Source organism: Suncus etruscus, chromosome 3 (assembly GCF_024139225.1).
Source record: "Suncus etruscus isolate mSunEtr1 chromosome 3, mSunEtr1.pri.cur, whole genome shotgun sequence".
Classification (NCBI taxonomy): domain Eukaryota; kingdom Metazoa; phylum Chordata; class Mammalia; order Eulipotyphla; family Soricidae; genus Suncus; species Suncus etruscus.
The window spans coordinates 37723475-37746977 of NC_064850.1; the positions used below are offsets into that span (position 1 = coordinate 37723475).

At 45.0% G+C, this 23503-nt stretch overlaps 1 protein-coding gene across 2 annotated transcripts; it reads right to left on the reverse strand.

Moving 5' to 3' along the window:
* Positions 1 to 3467: 3467 nt before the first annotated feature.
* Positions 3468 to 23503, reverse strand: DDX24 (DEAD-box helicase 24). Of its 2 annotated transcripts, none has more exons than XM_049769783.1 (9): positions 23445 to 23503; positions 21218 to 21925; positions 18106 to 18609; positions 16306 to 16459; positions 15550 to 16065; positions 12585 to 12660; positions 7934 to 8122; positions 5071 to 5200; positions 3468 to 4002 (listed from the first exon to the last, which is right to left on the reverse strand). In XM_049769783.1, the coding sequence occupies exons 2-9, from the start codon at positions 21918 to 21920 to the stop codon at positions 3734 to 3736; spliced, it is 2541 nt and encodes an 846-aa protein (XP_049625740.1). In that variant the 5' UTR covers positions 21921 to 21925; positions 23445 to 23503; the 3' UTR covers positions 3468 to 3733. The 2 variants fall into 2 exon arrangements, with proteins under 2 accessions (XP_049625740.1, XP_049625739.1); XM_049769782.1 differs by having other exon boundaries at positions 23435 to 23499.

Below are 23503 nucleotides of genomic sequence, written 5' to 3' on the forward strand. Positions count from 1 at the left end.
TCTGTGTGTCCAGGGCCCACAATACTCATGAGACCTTCTTCTCCAGGGAGGTCTTAAGTTTATAATCAGGATGTCCAAGAGAGACAGGCCAAGTTATTCCAATGGTTTTGCCTTATGCTTTCTCCTTTCCGTAAGCCCACTGGACAATCCACTGGCCCCAGCACTTGTATGGTATGGAAAGAACTGGGGGAGGGAGGAATGTCAGAATTGAAACATTTGTATATGTTGTTAACATCTAGGCATCCGGGGACAGAGCAATAGCACAGCCATAGGGTGTTTGCCTTGCATGAGGCAGACCCAGAATGGACCAGGGTTTGATTCCCAGCATCCCATATAATCCCCTGAACCTGTCAGGAGCAATTTCTGAGAAGAGCCTGGAGTAACCCCTGAACGCCCTGCCAGATGTGGCCCAAAAACCAAACCAAAACCCACCCATCTAGGCATACATAGCAGTTATTTTGCTTACAAAAGCTAGATAACTTTTCAACCCCAAAGCTCTTTCCAGATCAAAGCTGGAAGGGTAGTTGTTCTAAGAGCATATCTTGTCATCAGCTCAAGTATTACTTTCTTTCCAAAGGAAGTTTATAAATAAATAATGGTAATATTTAGCAACAAGAAGCAAACCGTGCTTACTTTCAACAGGATTCTTATTTTAAACATCAATAAAAAGGGAGGGAACTCTGGAGTCAGACTGACTGGGTTCCAACAACTTTGTCACATACTGTGCCATCCTGGCTAAGTCACTTCACCTTTAAACTACAATTTCCACATTTGTAAAATGGAAACAGGCCCCCACTGCCAGCAGTATTTTTCATTAAAACAGAATTGGGGGGCTGGTGAGGTGGCGCTAGAGGTAAGGTGTCTGCCTTGCAAGCACTAGCCAAGGAAGGACCTCGGTTTGATCCCCCGTCATCCCATATGGTCCCCCCCAAGCCAGGGGCAATTTCTGAGCGCTTAGCCAGGAGTAACCCCTGAGCATCAAACGGGTGTGGCAAAAAAACAAAACAAAACAAAACAAAAAAAACCCACCAGAATTGGATTATCTGTATGAAGTAAGTGCAAGACTACACACATACTAAGTATTCTGCGTGGAGGAGGCCGTCCACCTCAGTCTACTCTCAGAAGCAAAAACACTAAGAGAGCAAAATGTCACTAAGGCAGGGCTGTGGCTCAGTGAGGGGCTGCTTATCGGTCTAGCTGGATGGGGCCAAAACATTTCCTAGTATTCAAACTCTAGATCTTTTGTCCTGATTTCAGGCTCCACAGCCTCCCTTGGGGATTACCTCTATGAAATTGGGAGACAGTAGGAGGAGCTAGTGGAAAGCCACATGCTTTACCTACTCTTGAGCTGTGTTATTTCAGCCTTTGCCGTCAAAGGGCAAAGCTGCCTATAAGGTGGGCTTTTTCTGCTCCAGTCTGCCTACTGAAGCCTATGTCTGTGCCCAAACACCAAAGGCAGGACCTGGGGGCATCAATATATCTATACCTCTCAAGGCTCAGGTGTTAAGGGACAATCAGCCTCATCATTTGGAAATTTCAGTGCCCTTGGCATCCTCCAACAGTGCTCATTAAGTGTCTGACTTCACAAATGGGTGACTTTCTTGTCTTATCCAGTTCAATGGGGACACTCCATGACAATAACTCCTCTCTTGCTCTTACCAGGCTCCCGTGTAATTCTGAGCTTGTCCTAATCATTCGGCATCAGCTTCCTCACTAAGACCTTAGCCCAGGGGCCAGAGTAATAGCACAGCCATGGGGCATTTACCTTGCATGCAGCCGACCCTAGACATACGCGAGTTGGATTCCCAGTATCCCATTATGGTCCCGAGCCTGCCAGGAGCGATTTCTGAGTTCAGAGCCATGAGTAACCCCTGAGCACCGCAGGGTATGGCCCCAAAACAAAAACATGACCTGAGCCCTTGGGTCACACAAAATATATACAAGTTTAACAATGCCTGGCCCTTGCACAAGCAGTGGTACCCAAATCTGTGCTATGACAATTATTAAGGACTAGGAATATCTTGTCATGCTGCCAAAGTGAGGCTGAAGGCAGTCAGGTTATTTTAGATCTTCGGCTATCTAGTTTCCCTTATGTGTTCACTCTGTATCCAGGGATCCCTGTTCAGAAGCTCAGACTGGGTTGATAGAAATAGCTGTAGCCACTCAGCCTCTCAGACAAATGCAGAGCAGCACCAGATCACTTGTTCCCTATGAGGCCTAACCTAAGCTGCCAGGTGAAGCAAGCAACCTCAAGACCTTCCGGAAACTCAGTAAAAATGACGCTGTGGACAAGCTGGAGCTATAGCAAGTAGGGCATTTGTCTTGCATGCAGCTGACCTGGGTTTGATGCCTCATTACCCATATGGTCTCCTGAACACCATGAGTATTCACAACTGAGTTCAGGGACCAAAGATAGCACAGCGGTAGGGCATTTGCCTTACATGTAGCCAATTCAGGACGTACGGTTTTGAATGCTGGCATCCCATATGGTCCCCTGTGCCTGCCAGGAGCCATTTCTGAGTGCAGAGCCAGGAGTAACTCAGCACCGCTGGGTGTGACCCAACCCCACTCCCCTCACCCCCCCAAAAAAAGTGAGTGCAGAGCCAGGAGCACTGCTAGGTGTAGCTACCACCTGCATTCCCCCCCCCCCAAAAGACAGGACTGTGTGAAAGATAAGCACAGATGCCCATGGAGAATACCTTAACCCTCCACGGGGTCAGGGACTTTGACACAGACTGCTCCAGGAAGCGGAAAGACAATCAGGCCAAAGGAAAAGCTTGTGCAAATACACAGGATGAGTCAGTCACTAATGAGACCATGGGTTGCAGCAGGTTCTAACCTTGGAGGGAAAGTGGAGACGCATGGCTAGAGTAATAAGCAACGATACAGATTCTCAAAGCCTCACAAGTCATGTGACTCCGACCCAGAATTGATTTAACTTCAGTGTTAGGGAAGCCCTGAGCTCCCTCAGAACCCAAGGACAGCAATCTCCTTCTTGTCCTCCTCCAGGGTGGCTCAGAGAAAACAATGAGCTAAGCAGCTGTTACGAGTTCTGTCATAGGAACAGCAAGTCTTCTGAAGACCCCAGCAGAAAGGACCATATGGGGATCTACACACTTCTCCACACAGCTCAACAGAAGATCCTACCGTCTACACCAAGACAGCACGAGTTAGAACAGGGTCTCCCCGTTGTTTAGAGCAGTGGTTCTCAAACTACGGCCCACGAGCTATCTATTGTATTTGTTCCCATTTTGTTTCTTCACTTCAAAATAAGATATATGCAGTGTGCATAGGAATTTGTTCAGTTTTTGTCTGTACTATAGTCTGGCCCTCCAACGATTTGAGGGACAGTGAAATGGCCCACTGGTTAGAGCCCTGAGTACCAGGCTGGCTTAGGAGACAGTAAGTGAATTCATGAAGATTGTATCCCCCTTTTCCCCACAGGCTATGAAAAACTTGGTACGGCAAGTCAGTTACAACTATTTTTTAATTGTGGAAATTGAGTTGAACATGTAATTAGCCTGTAAACATTGAAACACAGAAACAAACCACTACATGGAACTTTACTCTTTACTCAGAATACCACAAATGTGCAGTGTAGTCATGCACTGTGGATGGACAGTGGCACAGAAAAGCTGCTGCTGTAAAACCAGGACTGAGATGCAGTGAATGTGGCAAGGCAGCTTTCCTGGCACCAGACAACACAGCTGCACACATGTTGACCTGGGACCAGTTAATCTGCACTTGTACTTGGCCGTGGCTGCTCCTGTCGCTGCCCCTGCTTCTTCTTCTTCTTTTTCTTCTGTTTGGAGAGGCAGCTCAGAGCAGATTCACCATTTTGGGGGCCAGACATGAGCACAGGTGGCCTGCCAGACTGAGTTGGATACTTGGTTTTGGGCTCTTCTTTGAACAGGGGTTGAGAGAGTAAGTGGCGCAATTCCCTCTTCAGGATTTTCATCTGCTTTTGTCTCCGACGTTCCTCTTGCTGGTCAGCCTTTCCTCCTTGAAAAACAACATGAAACAGATCCTAGTTATTACGATGCATAGAACGTTTTTGAGTCAGTGGAAGAATATTTGGTGATATAAAAGGTTTTGAACTGAGGTGATGACATAAAAGTTCTCTCACGAAGTCAGCGTTAGCTCCTGAAACAGCCTAGGAAGGATGTTCAGGCCTAATTTGTCTTTCACTCCCGACAGGAAGCAGCTTGACTTTACACCTAACAGCACAGTGGGAGGACCAACTGAGGCAGGATGGGGAAATGGGCCTGGTGCATCAAAGCCAAGTCTGAGCTCCATTACTAAGCTGCTGGTATAGTTCCTGACTGCCATGAAGTTTGGCTCTGAATGGGCCTTGTCACCACGAGAGGCCAAACACTGCAGCTCAAGTGCTCCTGTAGGGTCCAAAAGCAACAGGCCTACATTCGACTGTCAATTCTAGCTATGTGGGCCTGTCACCTTGGAGAGATGTTCCTAGAGCAAGGATCATAGATTAATTTCTCATGTTATAGACTCTGACCCAGGGTGAGAGAGGTTCAGGAAACACCTGCTAGTGAGGTGATTCTCCTTCACAATTCCTTGTCTTTTGTGCACTGCTCCTCCCCATTAAGGATGATTCCTTGTCCTTCCCACATTGACTACCCTGTGAAGATCACATAAGAGAAGCACTTATTGGCTCAAAAGGCAGATTATAGTGGGAAAACTGCACAGCAACCTTAAGTCTGTTGCATCCAAATGCTTCTCACTCATGATCTTGAGATATCTATGCAACAACTCCATGTGGTAGGTACTTGATTCAAAACCGGTATGACAGATGATGACAGCCTACGTTCCACAGGATAAGCAGCCTGATAGGCCTCAATCAGTGAAGGAAAAAGACTCCTGACCCATCAGAGACAGCCAGTTTCAACTGACCAACTGGGCCCACTGCTCTTTTACATGAGGAAAGCAGTTGAAAGCTTCAGACTGAAATGGTTGTAGAAAGCAAGGGCTTTGGTTTCCTCTGGGACTGGGGCCTGTTTGGGTAGAAAATGCAAAATAGACCCTTCCTCAAATCCCACCCAACCCACTTACCCTTAAACATATTTTCTTCCAGCTCAATCTCAAGGGCAGCCGCTGCCTGCTCAATCCAAGAGTTGTGCAAACAAGCCTGGAAGTTCCGATACTCTGCTTTCTCAATCTGTCGACCTAAATGAATTCGGTTCTGGGAGTAACAACAGAAAGTGTTCATGTGACAGAGGTTCATGTGACAGAAATAAGCCTCCATGAAGTAAAATTCCACATGTCGTAGATTTTTAAATGTTAGCTACACCTAAATCCAGGGTCTCAGATAGGTACACCTACAGTATGGGTCTGGAGAGGGTACAGCAGGTAGGCTGTTTGTCTTACAAACAGTCAATGCATGTGTAAGGTATGATGAGTATGGTCCCCCAAAGGCCTGTCATGAGTGAGTACTAATCTCAGAGCCAGGAATAAGAACCTGTGAACATAGCTGAGTGTGGCCCCAAACAAAGAAACAAACAAAAATAAAATGTGTATTTCAAAATGTTCACATCAGAAATCTGGCTAAGCTTCCACCAACATTATTTTGTTTTGGTTCCTGATAAAAGCAGATGGTACTCACACGAGTACTCTCAAGAGTTGGCATTCCAAATAGTAAGCTGAAAAATGCCATCTCAGCAGCCACCTATATCTGCCTAAATGTTCCAAGGGTACAATTTTCCCCAGACATCATGGCAGGCTTCTATAGCGGAGACTCTTAAAACACACCAACAGTCCTTAGTTAGGTCCAGCTCTCAATCACAGAGGGGGCACTCCTTGTCCTTCTAATTAACACATTAGTGGTGGTGCTGTAGTTAAGCCTTATCCACATATAAGGTACCAGCAATATGAACCAGAGCCAACACATTACAACATTTCAACTCCTGGACCATGGAATAGCACAGGGGCTACAGCACCAGCAGCTGATCCCATTTATTCCTGTCACCACACATCCTCTAAGCACCACCAGACCTCTGAGCACAGAGCTAGGAATAGCCCACAAGCAGCACAAGTATGGTTCTAAACCCCCTTCCACAAACTACACAAAAACATCAGCTTTTCTTTCATGGGTATTGAAGTGGTCAGACTATAGTGACAGGATACATGCAGAAAAATGGAAGGGCCAGAGAGACAGGATACTGAATAGCAAGCTTGCTTTGCATGTAGCTGTCCTGAATTCAATCCCCAGCCACACAGTCTCCCAAGCCCTGCCATGAGTGATTCCTGAGCACAGTGCAAGGAAAAGTCTGAGCACCACTGAATATGGCCCATAAACCAAAAGGAAGAAGGAGAGGAGGCAAGGAAGGACATTGTGTGATGTGAGGAAAGGAGTCATGTGAAGCCAATGTTGATTTCTAATTCTCTTCTTTTTTTTTTTTTTTTTTTTTGGTTTTTGGGCCACACCTGGTAATGCTCAGGGGTTACTCCTGGCTATGTGCTCAGAAGTTGCTCCTGGCTTGGGGGACCATATGGGACACCGGGGGATCGAACCGCGGTCCGTCCAAGGCTAGCGCAGGCAAGGCAGGCACATTACCTTTAGCGCCACCGCCCGGCCCCTCTAATTCTCTTCTAATGGGAACATTTTGTAGTCCCACCCTGATCACCTATTCTATTTTCCTAAGAAACTTATCTTTTTATTTTGTCTATTTGTTGGGGTTGGTGGAGCATACCTGGCAGTGCTCAAAGCTTACTCCTGGTTCTGAGCTCAGAAATCAGTCCTGGTGGGGTAATGTGGTGCTAGGAATCAAAATTTAGCCAGCCATTTGCAAGGCAAGAGTCCTACCCAATGCACCATCTTTGGTGCCAGTTACCTTTACTGAGTCACCAAAGCCAATATTCCTTAAACTGTTTCATGGTTCTGGTCTCTCAATTTCTTCTTTTAAGAAAACAACACTCCCTCCCCTTTCTCCCATTTTTGCTATGGCTCTAAGGGAGATCACACACATTTGGCTACATACAGTATGCAGAAATCACCCGTTATGCCAGGAATCATGAGGGCAGTAGCTCTGGGCTGGGAGCAGAGGCTTAAAAATGGCAACATGCTCCACTGCAAGCACTCAACTACTGTACTACTGCAGGCTGCTTCTTGGACTTCTTCAATGCCATCTTTTTCCCCCTTTTTCCTTATCATGCTTGTAAAAGCATCAGAGATACCTCATTTCCCTTTGATCTAAACCTATGCCCAGAAGAACCACAGGGTTCCCTGAATAAGGGCTCAGACTGCCCAGCAGGCCTGTGTCCTCCCAGAAGACTGGCCCTCCTTGGTCACATTCTATGCTGTACTCCACTGTGAAGGACAGTGTGTGGTTACTAGATAAAACCCCAAAGGGAGGACTCACTGGTCTGTTTTAAGGACCTGACAAACTTTTATTGAGGTGTCACCATGACAGGCAATCCCATTTCTCTGAATGGATGTTCAGAAAACCATTTTTAACATGCCTATCCAGTGGAGAGAAGTGTCGGTGAGAGCATTAGGAACATAGAGTTAAGTTGGGTTTCAGGAATGAGTTTTTCCACTTGCGGTGTTTTACTCTTATTACCAGCTGCTTCTAACAACCAAAGTCACTTCTGTTAAATATATATCCCTGTGGAACTGTTGTTATCATTCATCTGCAAAGGTTTCTCTGCCAGAGTCTCATGGTGAGGCCAGGAAGCAGGCCTGAGCAGCCCTTCCTTTCATTACCTATACATTTCTTTTTTTTTTTTTTTTTTTTTTAAGTTTTTGGGCCATACTTGGTGGCACTCAGAAGTTACTCCTGACTCTGCTCAGAAATCACTCCTGGTAGGCTCAGGGGCCATCTGGGATGCCAGAGATCAAATCTGGATCACTTGAGTGCAAGTCAAACACCCTACCCCCTGTGTTATAGCTCTGGCCCCTCAATATTTTTTTTTTTACCTTGACTGCATCCATGTACTTTGTCTGCACAGGGAACAATGGAATGTTCTCATCTTTCTTGAGGGTTTTATAAATCTTCTTAAAGTTGATCACATCTTCAGGCCCAATAAGCATTAAGCTGAGGCCTTCACTGGCAGCACGAGCAGTTCGACCGCTTCGGTGGACATAGATCTCTGAGGTACGTGGGACCTGTGAGTGGAGGGACTAGGTCAATCAAACTGCTCTTCCCTCAAGGCCATTTCACTACCAGCCAAGCAGCTAGACTCCACACCAGGGTCTGAGAGAGATCTAGTCTTTCTCCCTAGACCCCAAATTCAAGGAGCCTGTTGTCCACTGTGCATGCTCCCTCCCACTAGTTCCCTAGTTCAGTTGGGCAATAGTTGCCCCTTATTTGGCCTTTAGTCCTGCCCCAATCTGCCTGACTCATTCAAAAGCTGCCAGTGTCATCTGCCAATGTCAACTTCCTGGCCAAAGCTCTGAGCGTCATCCTCTTCTAAGTACTAATCCCATTAGTTATTTATTAATTTAGCACAGATGATCAATGACAACTAAAACCAACATCTATTGAGAATGACAATATGCCAGGCAAATAGCTGCACCCTGCATAGATCATTCCATTTATCCCTCACAAGAATAAGATGCTTTTGTGATTATCTGAATAGGAAGCCTCGTTCCCAAGTCCAAGACATTAAGGAAAACAAATGCCGATGCAGAAAATAATCCACACATGATAAAACAGGAACTACAAGACGCAAGCCTTTCACTCCTAAGAAGCAGATAGCTCAGTGGTGGAAATCTGAAACTGCAATTAAGGCTTTTTCTTGAGACCTCTGGTCTTATTAGGAAGTACCAGGCCAAACCCTTGGGTGGAGAACTGGTGGTCTAAGGTACCAATCCAAAGGTGCTTCCATCCAATGAGTAACAAGCATATATTGAATAGGGTAGAAACTGGTTAAATGTACAACTATCCATGTGGCAGACTAGATAATCCAAACAGTTAGATGCTGAGTCATTTCTCTGAGGTCAGCCAACTAAGTGGCAAAAGTAGGGTTCAAACTGAAACAGTCCAGCTCCTAAGACCCTGCCAATGCTAGGGACTCTGCTGCCTCTAAACTGTAAATAGCTGCCCGTGGATGCTGACAATCTCCCACCCCACTCCACCCCTCCCTTCATAGCACAATAAAGCATCTTCTCACTTGGCCCTAACACTGCTTTATGTCATTCTCAATGCAGTGTTCTAAGCACCAGAAAGAATTGTTCATAATGGTACCAGGAGAAGAGATCTACCTGTCATTCTTCACAAAGCCCAACTCCTTAACCTGCCATTAATCCTCCAGCCTTACAACTGTTTTCTCTTGAAAAAAGTTCCCTCTTCTGACTTGTCCACTTCCATGTTTTTTATCCATTTTTTTTTCTCTCTCCATACCCAAATCTTTCCATCATTTGGAAAATGCCTCTCAACCTCCCAAACTAAATCAATTAACTCCCTTTTCTTTATATTTTATGATTAAAAATAAAAGGGGGGGGGGTTGGAGAGATGAGTATAGCAGGTAGGGTGCATGCCTTGCACTCGCCTGATCCAGGTCTGATCCACGGTACCAGATATGCCAGGAGTGATCTCTAAAATGTAGAACCAGGAGTAAGCCCTAAGCACTGCCAGGTGTGGCCCAGAAATTAAAAAAAAAAAAAAAAAAGTAAAACAAAACAAAACAAAAAAAAATTGGGAGAACACAACTGATCCAGGGGGTAATAGTGCTGAGGGATAACTCCTGGCAGTGTTCAGGTGACCTTATGAAGTTCCAGGGAGAGAACTAGAACTTGTCATATACAAGTACCTTAACTATCTACTAATTCACCGGCCCCGTTTTACAATTTTTCTTTTTTTTGGGCCACACCTGGTAACGCTCAGGGGTTACTCCTGGCTATGAGCTAAGTAATCGCACCTGGCTTGGGGGACCATATGGGACACCGGGGATCTAACCACGATCAATTCTAGGCTAGTGCAGGCATGGCAGATGCCTTACCCCTTGCGCCACTGCTCCTCTCCCTCCCCCCCCATTTTACAATTTTATCTTCTATTCTATAATACAATATTTCCCACAGTGAGCAATACTGCCCCTTGAGAAGTCTGGGATAGTAATAGTTTGGGAGCAACTGGGAGAATTTTGTTTGTCTCAAAAAGTAGATTTCCAGGGGGCTGTTTTTGTTATTCTTCCTAAAAAGGACTGGTAAGTAAAGTTTAGTTATCTCTGTTCTAAATCAGTGTTAAATTATGGTTGTGATCATCTCATTTCTTTTGGTGGCAAATACTTAGGGACAGGCACTATATTAGATTAATCTAGATGTTTCTCAAAAAGAATAATTCAACCTTTTTTCCCCAAAAGAAAGATTTTGCACAACTAAATTTGGACTATTAATAAATTTTGGGGTCTGTGAGGGGCAAACTGGACAGTGCTTGGGAGCTACTTCCAGTGGTCAGATCTCTTCCAGAGATCAGATCTGGGCTCCCACATACCAAGTATGTACTCAGTCCTTTAAGCTATCTGCCCAGCCTCCTAAACATTATTTACAAAAAAAGACAGTACTAGAGAATAGTAATAGAGTCATTACTGCTATTTACTGACTACTTACTTTGTACCCAAATCCTCATGGCTCATTAGTTTATAATTAATTCTCAGATGCATGAGTTCTCCTACTTTATAACAGAGAAAACAGAGATACCAATAACTTGTCCAAAACTAAGCAAATATGAAATTTCAGAGATGCATTCAAGCTCTGGACATCTGATTTTGGAGCCCAAAATTCTTTTGTTTTTAATTTTAGGGGCAATGCCTGGCAGTGCAAAAGGATTTCTCCTTGCAGTTCTTAGTAGACCATGCATGCCAGGGATACCGGGTCCTGCATATTTGGGCCTTCAATATGCAAATTGTGTGCTCAACCCATGGAGCTCTCCTTCTGACCCAGAGTTCATATTTCTAAGCACTAGCCTATGTTCATATATCTATAATATAATATTGTTAATATTAACAGTACTTTTGAGAGTGATTAATATTTACCAAGAGCCTATGATAAGCCCCATGGCTTTCTGAGATATGTTAGAAGTTTTTAAGTATTAAATTTATCTTAACAAGAAGTTAAGAAATAGATATTATAATTCCCATTCAACAAATAAAACTGGGAACTGGAGCTATGTTATAGTGGTAAGGTGTTTGCTCTACACACAGACAACTCGAGTTTGATCTCAGGCACCCTGCATGGACCTCTGAGCAACACCAGGAGTGATCTTGAGCACAGAGCTAGAGTAAGCTTGAGTAGTGCAGGGTGTAGCCACAAATCCCCTCCACCCCCAAATAAAACCTTTAAGAAGCAAGAGGGATAGCACAGTGGGTAGGGCATTTACCATCTATGTGGCAGACCCACTTTCGATCCCTGGCATCTAATATGGTCTCAAGCACTGCCAGAATGACCCTTGAGCAGAGCCAGGAGTAACCCCCAAGCACTGGAGTATGGCCCAAAAACCAGAAGAAAAAAAATAAAAACCAAGGGACAAAAATACCAAGTAGCTTGTTAAGTCAAGGTTACATAGCTGGGGCTTAAGCTCAAACAGGTTTTAGTTATCATATTCTTCTATTTTGTTTTTATGTATTAAGCCACTTCAATGGAATAGAAAGAAGTGAGGACACTGACCTTTCCCACACGTTCAGGGACCTAATTCCTGGAAGTCAAACAATTCCCAGGATGAGAACAAAAGATACCTAGAGTTACTGTCACAAACTTCAGTGCATACTCATCCCTCAGCCCAGAGAGGGAATGCAGGGTATTAAGAAGCTTCACAGGCACGAAGCTAAATCCAATCAGATCCTGGCACCTCAAACTTTCCCCTGAACACTGCCAAGAGTAAGCCCTGAGCAGCACCAGGTATGGTCCAGAAACAAACAAATCCCACACTCATTCCTTCTGCTCTTGCTCAAGTCTGTCTTGCACACTGCTGGCTTTTTGTTTTTCATTTGTTCTATGTGATATGTAACCCTTCCTCACAGAGCTGAGATGTGAGAGCAATCCCAGAGCAAAGGACTGTCACTGACACCACTTTTTAAGTCAGCAACAATAAGCCCATAACTCTATTCTTTATTACATGATGACCTGGACCTACAAATCATTCTCCTTCAATTCTTTTGCTTTAAAAAGTTCCCATTATGGGGTCAGAGAGTACATTAGGCAAGGAGCTTGACTTACACATAGCCAATCTAGATTCGGTACTGGTACCACATATTGTCCCGAATACCACCAAGTACTTGAAGTGATCCCTGAGCAGAGACCCCATCACATCTCCCCCGCCCCCCAAAACCCACCAAAATCATAAATTTTCAAAATTAAAAATTGCTTTTTAAAAATTCTCTCGTCTCGGGGCTGGCGAGGTGGCGCTAGAAGTAAGGTGTCTGCCTTACAAGCACTAGCCAAGGAAGGACCGCGGTCGATCCCCCGGCATCCCATATGGTCTTCCCCAAACCAGGGGCAATTTCTGAGTGCTTAGCCAGGAGTAACCCCTGAGCATCAAACGGGTGTGGTTCGAAAACAAAAACAAAAACAAAAAAATTCTCCCATCTCAATGCAGGAGAGGACTATGGAAGATTCCATCAGATGTCCTTACTTGGTAGTGGATGACATGCTGGACTTTAGGAATATCCAAGCCACGAGCAGCCACATCTGTTGCCAGAAGAACACAACTGTGAATAAAACATATTAAATAATAAACATAAAACATATTAAATAATTGCTATTTTAATCAAATCCCACCACCTGATAAGCTCTCTAACCACTATAATGCTTATCAGCACATACACTCTATATTCTTTATCACTTTCACAAATGAAAAAAGATTTACTTCCCACAGCTATACAGTTATGGAGTAGGGACCACGCCTGAGTATGACATCAATCTACCACACTCTGCAGGAAGAATCCCCCTAGGGAGAGCTGAATGCAGCTATACATGTACACATGTTCTGTCTCTGTCCCAAGTCAGCTGCGTGCAAGTCAAACGTACTACCACTGTGCTATTTTTCTGGCCCCATATTTTGTCTCTTTCTGACCATCCTCCCACTTCCCACAGGCAAAGGTTCTTGCTCTTCTTTCTCTTCCTTAAACATAAATATTAACTATTCTTGCTGTCATGCCATTGTACTGGCTATACCTTACTGTCTTGGAAGGATCTTCCTCAGATACATTTCCTTTTTATTTTTTGATTTTTGGGCCACTCCCGGCGGTGCTCAGGGGTTACTCCTGGCTGTCAGCTCAGAAATAGCTCCTGGCAGGCACAGGGGACCATATGGGATACCGGGATTCAAACCAACCACCTTTGGTCCTGGATCGGCTGCTTGCAAGGCAAATGCGCTGTGCTATCTCTCCGGGCCCCAGATACATTTCCTTACTTTACTTAAATAACACCTCATAGAGAAGCCTTCAGACTACACAATCTTTATTCCTAGAGTAATATAGCACTTGTCTTACTTTGTATCTCCATTTAAATGGCTTCCCTTGGGGCCGGAGAGATAGCATGGAGGTAAAGCGTTTGCCTTTCATGCAGAAGGTCATCGGTTGGAATCCCAGAGTCCCATATGGTCCCCCATGCCTGCCAGGAGCAATTTCTGAGCATGGAGCCAGGAGTAACCCCTGAGCACTGCTGGGTGTGACCCAAAAACCACACACACATACACACACACATACACACACACACACACACACACATACACACACACACACACACACACACAAAATGGCTTCCCTCCATTGCACATCAGCAGCACTAAAGAACAGAAGATACCTAGGGCTATTGTCACTGACTTGACAGCACTTGCTAATCCATAGGGCAGTCACTGTTTCAAACAGAAAGCACTCAGTAATATGCATCAGATGATGGTTTGACCAAAGCCAAGTGTACCTGATATGCCCTAAAAACTCGTGAGTCTGGGCTGGGGAGACTGTAAAAGGGGTCAGGTGCTTGAACATGGCCAATCCTGGTACAATATTCAGCACCTGGTGCCCCCCCAAACATCACCAGCAATGATTCTTAAATAGAGTCAAGAGTAAGCCCTGGGCAGCCAGGTAATTCAAACCACCCTGCAAAAAAATATACCCTTTAGATTCCAGGTCCGTAAGGACCCCGATCTCTGCATCTAAGGTAGAGAAGAATATGAAGTCTGTAAAATATGAAAACCCGGCCCGGAGAGATAGCACAGCGCCGTTTGCCTTGCAAGCAGCCGATCCAGGACCAAAGGTGGTTGGTTCGAATCCCGGTGTCCCATATGGTCCCCTGTGCCTGCCAGGAGCTATTTCTGTGCAGACAGCCAGGAGTAACCCCTGAGCATCGCCAGGTGTGACCCAAAACCCAAAACCCCCCCAAAAAAAAAAAACCCATGAAAACCCTACTCAAAGAGAGCATCAGATAACTTTCTGTAGGCCAGATAGTAATTTCAGCTTTGTGGGTAGTAGTGTCTCTTGAAACTGTTTTGCATAGATGAACATATATGGGTCTTAAGTTGTTCATTAATACTTCCCGTATTAAAACTGGCCATGAAGCCCAAGAAATAGAGGATGAGAGTGTTTAAGGTTCATTGGATCTTCAGCACCACATGATCCAGAGAAGCCAGGCACACCCGTGGAGGTCCTGAGCAGCCCTAGGATAACCTGGTAATTTCAGCACAGTAAGGCCCTGGCAGCATCATATCCTTAGGTCCAGTGGACAGTACCTCTAGTTAACTTAGAACCACGTAGGAGCACACATACACCCACTCCTAGTTTTTTAATTAAAAATAAAACCTGGGAAGAGCCAAATTTGGCCTATGGGCATGTCTGCCAAACCCTTACCTAGTAAACTACTACCAAGAGTTCAAAGGAGGAGAAAACCAGACACTTTTTCTAGAAAATAATCACCCCGCAGCCTGACAAAAGCGAACACAGAACTAGTTTGTAAACAATGTTTCAGGTAGGTGATTACCTCTGCAATTTCTACCTGATGCCTCTATCAGTCTGGACTAAAGGCACAAGGACAATGACAATATAAGAGCTGGAATATGACAGGTTTCTCCATTGCCAGTTTTATCACTTTTAGGTTAAGAAACTGTGGGCAAGCTGACCAGCTTTCCTAGACCTGAATTTTATAATCTACAAAATAAGAAGTGAATAATGAAGTATTAAAGCTAACAATAACACATGTCAGATTATCATTCCAGGCACAACATATGCATATATTAACTTATACTAGTAACTTCTCTGGGATAGCTTCTTCTATACTATTTATGAGAAAACTGAAACAAAGAAGTGAAATATCCAACCAACTAGGAAGAAAGCAACTGAGTCTGACTGCAGGCAGTCTGTTTAACAATGACCTGATCTACTTCTCAAGAATGTTAATAGCAAATAAATGTGCTAACATAGCCACAATATTTAACTTATCATATCCAATAGCAGATACTGCTGTCACCACTACTCATTAGCAGAAGTTTCTACTCGGCATTGGTAGTAACTGAGTACATTAGAAGAAGGTGAGCCCCCATTACCCAGGGAGCTTCTATCATTCCAGCAACCTAGGTCCAGAAATGAGAAGAGTGAACTTACTCATCCAGACGGGCAAACTGCTCCAGGTTCCTGAGTCTCTGTTTTTGGTGCATGCAGGCATGCAGGGTAAGAGGCATGATATCTAGGACTTTGAGGAGCCCAGAGAGGCGTTTGATACAGGAGATGCTGTTGGCAAACACCAGCGTGCGGCCCGGGTACTGCATCAGGAAGTAGTACAGGTAGTAGTCCTTTTCATCAGTCTCACAATGAATCTTAGTTTCTGTCAGTGTCTCCACAGTGGCCTCATTCCTTGTTAGGTCAATGACCTTGGGCTTGCTTCTCATGCCAATCTTCTGCATGAGGAGATCAAGTTTGGCCATTTTGTCTATTTTCTTCACGTGTTTCTTGTGAAGAATTCGAGCAGGGGCCTGATGTGTTAAAGTCAGTGTGGCAGAAAAAACAAGCGTTTGTCTCTTTGGGTTGTATTGGGACTCACTGAGCATTTCTAGAAGCTGTGAGAGCTCAGCAAAGTGGCCTTTCTCAACCATTCGGTCGGCCTCATCAATCACCAAGCACCTGCAAGTCCAAAGAGACCCACATATCTGATTAGTCTGACAAAAACAAAGAGAACAGGATGATCAGTCAGACACAACCAACAAAAGATCAGCCCCAACAATGTTTCGACTAACCTTCATGTAAATCTGATTGCTTGTGCCACCAGGTCATTTCTGGGTCACTTGGAATGAGAAGGCTCTCACACACTACATGCCACCTCAGGCCCACTTTTGAATGAGGTAAAGGGGAGGTGGCTCTCACCTGAGCTTCCGGAGATTACTCAAATGAGGGTGCTTTTCTTTCACCAGTTCCCAGAGGCGCCCAGGAGTGGCAACCACAATCTCCGGCCTGCGGTTCAGCATCCTTTGCTGTTTCTGTGTGGACATTCCACCAACCAAAAGAGCAGTTTTAATTCCTAAAGGGCAAAGAATGTAAGGGAGAGTTATCCATGGCCAGAGAAATAGTACACCGGGTAAGGTGCTTGCCTTGCAGTCAAACTGGATTCGATCCCCAACACCCATAGGTCCCTGGAGCCTGGCAGAAGTAATCCCTGAGTACAGCTGAGTGGCACAAAAGCCTAGATATATACCAGTACTTTTTACCATTTGCTGACAAAGGTACTGCAACAGCAAAGGCAGGTACCAGCACAGCTCCCCTCTTCAAGGAGATGCTGGAAAGAACTGGCATGGCTTGACTATTAGTGAACTGTCTTCTATGATCTGGCTCCATTCTCCTTCCCCATTTATTTCTGCTTCTTCCTTTCCAGCAGTTAACAGAAGGGCTGGGTTTGAGCTTAAGAAAGCTTATATCCAAAGTTCCAGAAAAAAATGAGCAGTGGTACAGCACAATGCCTGAAATGGACTGTTACTTGTAGCTCTCACTCAAACACATTTCCCAGTATCTGGCCCAGTCTCCTTAATTAGAATTAATCTAAATTTCTTTTAATGCCCAATGTTCTGTAATCATTTCTCATGAGACAAAAGTACAGACAACACAGGCAAAGCATCTGGCAATATGCCCTAATACACATCTACATTAAGAGCTTAATAATGGTTTTCATTATAAAATTTAAATTCCCAAAGAAAACTCTCTGAAATGAAATTTTACTGTTCAAAGATAAACATCAGTGGGGGAGGTTGGGGGACACTGGTGGTGGGAATGTTGCACTGGTGAACGGGGATATTCTGTTTGTCTGAAGCTCAATTACAATTATGCTTGTGATCATGGTGCTTAAAGATTTTACATATTAAAAATAAAAACAAAGATAAACATTAGCAAACTTTATATTAAAGGGCTGAGAGGTGCAAAATGGTTTAGCCAAGTTAATATTCATTCTCTAAAAGCAAACAAATGAACCTGGAAGGAAAACGTTACACACAGTATATGCTTAAGCAGGGGTGGCTACATTTATAAGACTTAACATATAGCTAAAGAGATAGTTGAGGTTGAGTTCAATCTCCAGCATCACGAAGAGTCCCCTTAGCCTGCCCTGCCATGTGTTAACTTCTTTTAAAAAAAAAAAAAAAAGAAAAGAACTGGGGGCCAAAGAGATAGCAAGGAGGTAGTGCGGGAGGATGGTGGTTCAAATCCCGACATCCCATATGGTCCACTGAGCCTGCCAGGAGTGATTTCTGAGCATGGAGCCCAGAGTAACCCTGAAAGCTGCCGGGTGTGACCACCCCCCCCCCAAAAAAAACAAAAAACTGGGGGCCGGGTAGGTGGTGCTGGAGGTAAGGTGTCTGCCTTGCAAGCGCTAGCCAAGGAAGGACCGCGGTTCGATCCCCCGGCGTCCCATATGGTCCCCCCAAGCCAGGGGCGATTTCTGAGCACATAGCCAGGAGTAACCCCTGAGCGTCAAACGGGTGTGCCTAAAAAACCAAAAAAAAAAAAAAACCAAAAAAAAAAAAAACAAAAAACTGAGAAAGTTTCACAGTTTTACGCGGGCTTAATTCTCTGGTAAATAAAGGGTTTCCTCTAGAGGGCAGAATCCATAGTTGATTCCTTTATGCCTCCTGCATCAAAGATCCTCTCAGGATAAGTTGCACACAGAATGAACCATACCTGTAAACTTGGCCACGGCATCAATGTGCTGTTTGACCTGAAGAGCCAATTCTCGGGTGGGCGTCAAAACCAATCCAAGGAGAGGACATTTTGGACGGGGCTTACAAGAGGCCATTTTCCCATCTAACTCTTGTTTTAACTCTTGAATCTGTTCTTCAAGGTTTTCCTCTTTGTCCTCTTCCTGTTTAGGGAAAGGATCCTCCTGGAAAGAAGGTCCTTCCCCAGCATCATGAGCAAAGAGGGGTGGCACCTGGTCTGGGCTGTGTGATGTCGTTTTCAGCACTGCTTTACGGGGCGGTGCTTCACTCTCTGACTGAAGCTCATCAGGTAGAGCTCCAGACTCAGGGTCATGCATGTTCTGTGATTCAGTTTCGGCTCCAGCCTCGATTCTGGTCTCTCCAGGTGAGGGTCCACTGTTTCTAGGAGATGGGGTCGACTTCTTAGCCTGCCACTGTAACACTGCATGAATCATTGGAATGGCAAAGGCCAGAGTTTTTCCGCTTCCTTAGAGGAGAAAAAAATAATCAACAGGTGTACTTTTTTTGTCTAGGATCCTTTCATATAAAATAAGGAACTCTGCTCTTCTACCCTGCCAAAGCTCTCACACAGAAGTATGACTCTTACAGTCACCTCCCTGTATGAGACTGTACATGTGTGCACAGAATTTCTCCTTAACCATTTTGAAGTTGCAAAACTTAACATGTTATATAGGTAACTTTCCCAATATGATAAATTTAACATTCAGGCATATTAGTTATTAGCAAGTTAGAACAAACTACAGGAAGTTCTGTTAACTCCAGTTTGAAGACTGATTATAGGAGGAACACAGTAACACTGTGTATGGGGCTATAGAAGAGATATTCTATAACTCAGAATTGACTTCCTCAGTCTGCAGACTTGAAGGAGTATGAATGAAGAGGGAGAGGGAAGGAGAAAGGTAGAAAAGGGAATGATATACAAAGGGGAAGGAGAGACATTCAGAGGAGAGAATAAATTAGGAGATTACAGATGAGAAGTCAGGATAGATGGTCGCATGTACCCCAATTTAGAGATGCGCTAAGGAGGTATCACAATAGCACAGTCTTCAGCACTTACTTCATCCACATCTTAGTTATCATTTACTAGCTGGGGGATATCATACCCTAAGTACTTAAATTTAGTTAAGGGGGGTATTGGTGGTGGTAATATTGCATTGGTGAAGTGGGGTATTCTGTTTATGACTGAAGCCCAACTATAATCATGCTGATAATCATGGTGATAAATAAAAATTTCATATATTAAAAGAAAAAATATTTAGTTAAAGCCCTTTAGTGTTTTACATCTGAAACCTGTTCCTTTAGCATCTTAGGGAGTGTAGGAGGACATTTTCACCCTTTCCTTTGACACCTCCACATACAGATGCAGATAAGCTGACCACTAAATTATGAGAGATGTGTTTTAAATTTAAAATCACATAATCCTGGAACATTGTAAGTATTAAAAATTGTATAATAGGGCCCAGAAAGATAGCACAGCGGTGTTTGCCTTGCAAGCAGCTGATCCAGGACCAAAGGTGGTTGGTTCGAATCCCGGTGTCCCATATGGTTCCCCGTGCCTGCCAGGAGCTATTTCTGAGCAGACAGCCAGGAGTAACCCCTGAGCACTGCCGGGTGTGACCCAAAAAAAAAAAATTGTATAATAGTGATTTTACATAAAACACACAGGTTCTCTGGGTTTTCTCCTTTTATAGCTCCTAGAAAACTTGAAGCTACAAACATGGCTAACATTACTTTTCTTACTGCATACCGGACTCTTCTTTTTTTCTGTTTGTTTTTGGGTCACACCCAGTGGTGCTCAGGGTTACTCCTGGCAGACATGGGGAGGACTATATGGGATGTGGGAATTTAACCACTGTCCATCCTGGATCAGCTACTTGCAAGGCAAACATCCTACCGCTGTGCTATCTTCTGGTCCCCGAAATCTAGTCTCATATACAAGTTCCTCCACTATCAACAATCTAGTCAGGGGCAATGGAACCATCTTTGCTTCACAAGATCAGGAGAATGAGAAATTTTGTATGTTTGTTTGTTTGTTTTTGGGTTACCCCCGGCTCTGTGCTCAGAAATCACTCCTGGCAGGCTTGAGGGACTATATGGGTGGGATGCTGGGGATTGAACCCAGGTCTGTTCTGGCAGCGTGCAAGGCAAATGCCCTACTGCTGTGCTATCACTCTGGCCCCAAGAATGAGAGAACTGAAAAGATGTAACCTTCCACTTGATTGCTTCCAAAATCCACCCAGTATCTATGTGCTCAAACTCATTCACTGATAATAAAACTCAGCAATTCTAAAAGGAGCCCTTTATCTTTAGACCAATCTTAATAATTAGGACATCTTTATATTTAATGAGTATCTACCTCGCGAGGATACTATCAGTCCTACTTTACTACTTTAAGTTATATAGAAGAAGATCAAAAGTTGGTTTTTAAAACATCCACTTGCAGATAACTTAAAACAGACATTTAACACTTACATTTAATCTACGTGGCATAAGAAATAATCGCTGTTTTCTTTGTTTTATAAGAGGGTCGACAGTGTTGGAAAAACCAGTTTTCATTCTATTCAGGATAATCCTTTGCTTGTGCTTGTCAATCAAGAACTAGAAATACCTATTGGTATCTCCAAAGATTGGTTCCTTAATTTACCTGTTCGTCATCCTAGGGGGTAGTCTTTCTCTTCCCAATAAAGACCAAGGGTCCCAGGGAGAAGCTGCTTAGTTTCACAACTGAGCTATTCTGCCTGCTGGCCTTAGTGCTTAGGAGCAAAAAGCTTGTGGTGTAATTTTCCTGGAGTTGTACTATCCTCATCAACTTTGTGTGGATTATATCCTGTGTCAGTGTTTGCTGTCAGACCAGTGCACCCTTCCCAATCCCTCAGGATTAGGGCATGAGGCGTCCACTTCAGTCAGGACTCCTGACTGCAATGACCTGCCAATTTAAGTGGTAGATTCCACAAGAGACTGCAGGCTTCTAACTACTTCATTCAAGACTGTGTTTGTGGTTGGTCATGCTCCCTGCCTGCCACCCTGGCTGGCTCAATCAGGGAGCGGCCTTTCCTGGCTAGATAATACCGTACCTGTCTCAGCAGCCCCCAGGATGTCTAGTTTGTCACGGATAGCTGGTGCCAAGGTCAGAGCTTGGATTGGTGTAGGTGCAGAGAAGCCTAGAAAGCTGAGAGCTCGGAGAACTGGCTGGGGTACAAACAGATCTTTCCAAGCAGACACATTAGCCTTCTGGTCATGTGTTTCAGGCATCCAAGTCTTTGCTTTCTTAGGAACCTTTGGAGCAGTATCTGGGCAAGGTTGCTTTTTTTTCCCTTTCTTTTTCTTCTTTTTTGGGACAGTCTGTGTTAGGCTTTCTAATACCTCCTCCTCCCTTGCCTCTGGCTCAATACAAACAGTGCCATCTCCCAGGGGCACTGGCTCAGCCTTGCTGACCTTAAATTCTTCCTGGGCACTGGTTCCTTCAGTTTCCCCATCTTTGCTCTTAATCTTCTTTGAGGAGCTACACTCTATATCACCCTCGCCTTCTGAAACTGCTTGTGCCTTTCTCTTCTTGGGCTTTTCTTTTCCAAAGAGGTGGGAGGGATTCTTGGCAGGAGAGACCAGTTGATAATCGGTCAGTTCCTCAAAGCAGACCAAGTCATCCATCTGTCCATCTGCAAACACATTTGGGTCGATCTTTACCTCCTTCCATGTTCCCACAACTTTGATTCCCTTGGTCTGGAACTTGCTTTCGTTTGATGTCTTTGATTTCGATTTTGCCTGATTCAATTTCATGATTGCTGGGGGAAAAAAGGAGAGAAATATCGTATTAGATTGATAGCCGGGAAGCCACTAGTTCTGAGGCAAACCAGTATTTCCTATGGAGCATATCAGACCTGCAAGGAGGAGAAGATACAATGGTTATAAAGGCTGGATGCACTCCCCTAGACGAGATCAAAGACGTAAATAATCACCATCTGAGAAGCATGCAGTTTGGCTGTGGTGAATAAAGATGACACAGGAGAAATATGAGCATGGAAACAGGCCATATATCAGATCTGATAGGATTACAGATCCAAACCCACGTTCACATCTCCTTGAACAGTCCTGCTGATATCTTGCCTAAATGCAGTAGTCTTGCCTTTTTAAAAGCAAGAGAGGCACTTCATGTCTAAGCCCTCTCTTAGGCAAATCAACCAAAGCAGAGCATAGAAGATGAAGTCTGCAATACTGTCATTTTAACTTTTTATTTGGGGATGGTTGTTTGGTTTGTTTTTGTCCATACTCGGCGATGCTCAGGGCTTACTTCTGATTCTACACTCAGGGATCATTCCTTGCAGAGCTGAGGGACCACATGGGGTGCCTGGAATCAAACTCTGGTCAGCTGTGTGTAAGACAAGCGCCATACCTCTGGCTCTTGGGCACTCGAGACATTTTGAAGGTGACTTTGAAGGCGATTTAAGATCCTTGGGGCGTGTGTGTGTGTGTGTGTGTGTGTGTGTGTGTGTGTGTGTGTGTGAAGATGACTTAAGAATCTGGGGGTGGGGGCGGGTGTGTGTGTGTGTGTGTGTGTGTGTGTGTGTGTGTGAAGATGACTTAAGAATCTGGGGGTGGGGGCGGGTGTGTGTGTGTGTGAGAGAGAGAGAGAGAGAGAGAGAGAGAGAGAGAGAGAGAGAGAGAGAGAGAGAGAGAGAGAGAGAGAGAGAGAGAGAGAGAGAGAGAGAGAGAGAGAGAGAGAAGACAACTTAAGAATCTGGGGGTGGGCCCGGAGAGATAGCACAGCGGTGTTTGCCTTGCAAGCAGCCGATCCAGGACCAAAGGTGGTTGGTTCGAATCCCGGTGTCCCATATGGTCCCCCGTGCCTGCCAGGAGCCATTTCTGAGCAGACACACACACAGACACCCCACTTTCTAGAAAGCCTCGAAGCATCACTAGGGGAAATCAGCTGAGCCAGGAGCTCAGGACACAACGAAGACACGCCCACGGGCAAGGACTCGGTGGCCACGCCCCCTGCAGCACCGGAGTCGGGGGCGTGAAGGGCTCCTGGGCAACGTCTTCCGCAAATGGGGATGCGGAGGGCAGCGCGGGCCGGTTTGGGCCGGTTTAGGCCGGTGTGGACCGGTGTCGGAGACCTGGAAAAAGTGACGCAGGCGCAAAAGCAGGCCCCAGCATGGCACAGCGCCTCCCGGGTCGGCTCTTCTGCGCGCGGTCCCGGGACCGAGAAAAGGGGAAGCCGAGAACCCATGGGGCTCAAGAGGCCAAGTCCGAAGTCCCCCGACCCTCGCTGTCGCCCCCCACAACACACACACCGGGTCTCACCGAGCGAAGACGCCGCCGCCGCCGCCGCGCAGGTTCCACAGACGCACCGCAGCGGCCAC

Excerpts from the sequence above, each read along its gene's own strand:
- DDX24 (XM_049769783.1), bottom strand. The coding sequence starts at position 21,920 with ATGAAATTGAATCAGGCAAAATCGAAATCAAAGACATCAAACGAAAGC. Across the intron at positions 18,610-21,217 it reads CCTGGGGGCTGCTGAGACAG|GAAGCGGAAAAACTCTGGCC; the intron begins GTACGGTATTAT and ends TTCTCCTCTAAG. Across the intron at positions 12,661-15,549 it reads CAGTTTGCCCGTCTGGATGA|TTGTGTTCTTCTGGCAACAG; the intron begins GTAAGTTCACTC and ends TTTTATTCACAG.